The following is a 3,255-nucleotide window of genomic DNA, read 5'->3' on the forward strand; positions in this document are numbered from 1 at the left end:
TGCCGTGGCCTAGGTTTCTCACTGAAAATCCTAGTCCCCCGGCGGCACCTTTTTTTGAATTTTCTTCCTTTTCAACGGCGTTTTTTGGGAATTTCGGATTTTTTTTGAATTTTTTCGCAATAATATTCGGAAAATAGATAACTTTTAACTTATTTTAATTTAATGCAATAAAAGTTTTTGGTCGGAGTCCCCCTATAAAATGTGAATCTATATGATTTTCTGCTAAAAAAACCAACCATTCTCTTTGACAACAGCCATTAGCGTGCTCATGAAGGATCCTCCACCGGTGACCTGCATTCTCGATTTGACAACATCCGCCGGATAAATCGACGTCCAGAGTGCCATTCCACCTACAGACCCCGCCATCGCCGTCTTCACCAATCCAATCTCATCCTTCTTCTGCCCCTCAGCAGTCAACAAGTACCGACATGTCTCGTAGGCACCGAAGAAGAAAAAATATCCAGGAACCTCACGAGCCAGTGTCGGTGTCATACCAACGAAGAATCCACGTACACCGGTCGTCTTCATGATATCCCGACAAACAGAAAACGGGGTGCACTTTTGTTTCATCTCGCGAGCCGCTTGCAGTTTACACTTCACCAATTCCGTTGGGCAGAGTACTGTAGCCGCGAAAACAGCAGCTAGGGATCCGGAGAAGGCGTTCTCCAGTGGCGTCATTTGCTTAACGTCTTCTAGTCCGTTCAACGTGGCAATCGTCTTCTGACAATAGCCATAAGCAGTGAAGAGGACAGCGTTTTCAGCGACATTCGCAGCGAGAGCAGGAAGGGTTCCTGTAAATAAAATATATGATTTTTGAAAAATGTTACAATTACAAACCAGCATAAAGTCCTCGAACTCCGTCCAACTTATAGGTATCCTTCAGGCACACCACCCAGTTCGAATAGAGATTTGGAAACGTTTGTACTTTGACTTTAACTGTATCCAGGGGTTGTCCAGCATAGACATTCGCAATTCCTCCGGCTGTTCCGGCCAATAAATCGATAATTCCATCCTTGAAATGGCTGGCGCCAGCGGTTGGGTCACCGGTTTTATCGTCTCCGCCTCCGTGCATTTTTTGTCAGAAACTCCTGAAAAATTGGTGAAAATCGTATTATTCTGGGACAGAAGAATGGAAGGTCCCACAACGACAACTACCGTAACCTAAACTCGATTTTCGGATATTTCCAGTCAGAAAAATGACAGAAAATTCAAGAAAATACGTCTTGAAAACGTATTTTCTTATATTAAAAGAAAGTGTTTCGATTTTTTCGGCCAGTTTCCGAAGACTAATGGTTGGAGGCGGCCTAAATTTAGGGGACCTTCGAAGCAAAATAGAGCTTTGGAATTTTCAGCATTTTTCTAATTAAATCCTATTTTTGATTCACCCTAAATATATCATTTTGGAAGCTAAATTCCAAAAAAAAAGCCAATTTTCACGACCTCAAAAAAAATCTCAAAAAACACTCAAATTTCCCAAAAATCGCTCATATATGAAGGAGACGAAAATAACTGCGTTTTGTGTTCAAACACATTATACTATTTTATAGTTTCGTCGTCTAATTTTCTTCAACTTGCAAGAAAAAAAGAAATGGGAAATAGAAACGTTTGTGTTTTGCAGGATGATGCAATTTTGAGAGAGAAGAAAGCTCTATTGGCAAAAGGGGCAAAATTGAAAGTTTTTATAAAAGATCAGAGAATTTATAACAATCCGAATCTGAAAATCGGAAAACTGGGAAATTTCAACATTTTGAGTATTTTTTTTGAGGTCCCGAAAATTTCTTTTTTTTTGTAATTTTTGTAATTAGCTCGCAAAATGATTTTTTTAAGGTAAATCGAAACCGGGAAACACAATGGTATCAAAATGCGAGAAAAATTCCGAAAATCCCAAAATTTTCGAAATTCCGAAAAACCAGAAAATTCAGAAATTCAGATTTTGAAGAAATTTTTTTCTAAAATTCTTGAAATTACAGAAATTCATTCTGATATTCAGATTTTGGAGTAAAACATTTTAAATTCTGAAATTCAAAAAATTCCAAAATTTTCGAAATTCCGAAAAGCCAGAAAATTTTGAAAATCCAAAACATCAGAAAATCAAAATTTGGAAATTCGAAATTCAAAAAATCTAAATTTTCAAACAAAAATCTCAGCTAGAAAATTTCAAAAATTCCGAAAATTCTGTAATTCGAATAATCCTAAAAATCCAGAAATTGAACATTTAAGCAGCTCGAAATTCGCTACTAAAAATTCCAAATTTCTTCCATGTTTGAATCCGAAGCCAGGTAAATTTAAACGGTTCAGCAAACAAAAAAGTGTGTTTCAATAAAAAATAAGATGAAACAAGGAAAAAAAAGAGAAAGTTTTATCATATCACTTCTTCTTCTTCTTCTTCCCGATCATGATCCAAAACAGTCTCGTCTTCCTCCACGTGAGACACACTTTTAGTGATAGGATAGTGATTTGATCTGACACGTGGGGGAAAAAGCTTGGCATAGAAGAACCTGATGATGTCAGGTGCCTTCTATGGATGACTATGAACTTTGGAACACATGAGGATTCGCTAGATTAAAGATTAAAATGTCCAAAAAAAAGACTGTAAATGATTAAAATAAGGCCAGAAAGCCAAGGAGAACGAAAACTAAGAACAAATACAATAAAAGGTTATAAATGAACGCTGCGATTTATTGAGTCAGAATGATGCGGTGAGACAAATGTCGTTCACGCTTCTAAAGATAAAAAGAATACATTATTCGGGAGGGGACAAAAAGAGATTTCACAGAAAATTTGAACTGGGAAAAAGCGAAAAAAAAGAGAAGAGAAAAAATAATAATTAAATAGAGACCCGGGTTGAAGGCAAAACGAAATATCGACAAATGAAAATCCATATATAACACAGTAAGTCAAAATGAGCTAGATGGACGACAGAAGCTTCTGCGATACAATCTCATAGGCCATCCGTTTTCTGTAGTACGGCATGTTCTTTTGCGTGAATCGAGGCAGCGTTCGTCGCGATGCCCACTCGCCAAACTGACACGAGAAAACGCCACAGTCACTTCCGTTTTGTTGACGAGGGATGTCCTGTAAAACAACCGGATGTTTATCTAGGCAATCTTGGTATTTTGTTTTTGAAAAGTTGAGTTATTGTCAAAAAAAACTGTCATCTGAGAACTTGGGAATTTGTAAGCCGTCGCTTCAACGAGGCTCCGCCCCCAAATCGGTACGGTACCAGTACAGTGATTTTTTTTCCAGTAGCAAGCG

At 37.7% G+C, this 3,255-nt stretch overlaps 2 protein-coding genes across 2 annotated transcripts in view; both read right to left on the bottom strand.

Moving 5' to 3' along the window:
- The window catches only part of CBG21322, a gene marked incomplete at both ends in the record, with an annotated part of 2,319 nt that extends 1,247 nt beyond the window's left edge, over positions 1–1,072 (bottom strand). The window contains 2 exons of the mRNA XM_002648944.1: positions 237–791; positions 838–1,072. Of these exons, the coding sequence (XP_002648990.1) occupies positions 237–791; positions 838–1,072 (790 nt within the window). The remainder of the gene's footprint in view (positions 1–236; positions 792–837) is intronic.
- Positions 1,073–2,907: 1,835 nt separating this feature from the next.
- Positions 2,908–3,255, bottom strand: part of Cbr-ulp-1 — a gene marked incomplete at both ends in the record, with an annotated part of 4,458 nt that continues 4,110 nt past the window's right edge. Inside the window, one exon of the mRNA XM_045236133.1 lies at positions 2,908–3,075. Coding sequence (XP_045097282.1) covers positions 2,908–3,075 — 168 coding nt within the window. The remainder of the gene's footprint in view (positions 3,076–3,255) is intronic.

The sequence above is a fragment of the Caenorhabditis briggsae genome (genome assembly GCF_000004555.2).
Source record: "Caenorhabditis briggsae complete genome, chrIV, whole genome shotgun sequence".
NCBI lineage: Eukaryota > Metazoa > Nematoda > Chromadorea > Rhabditida > Rhabditidae > Caenorhabditis > Caenorhabditis briggsae.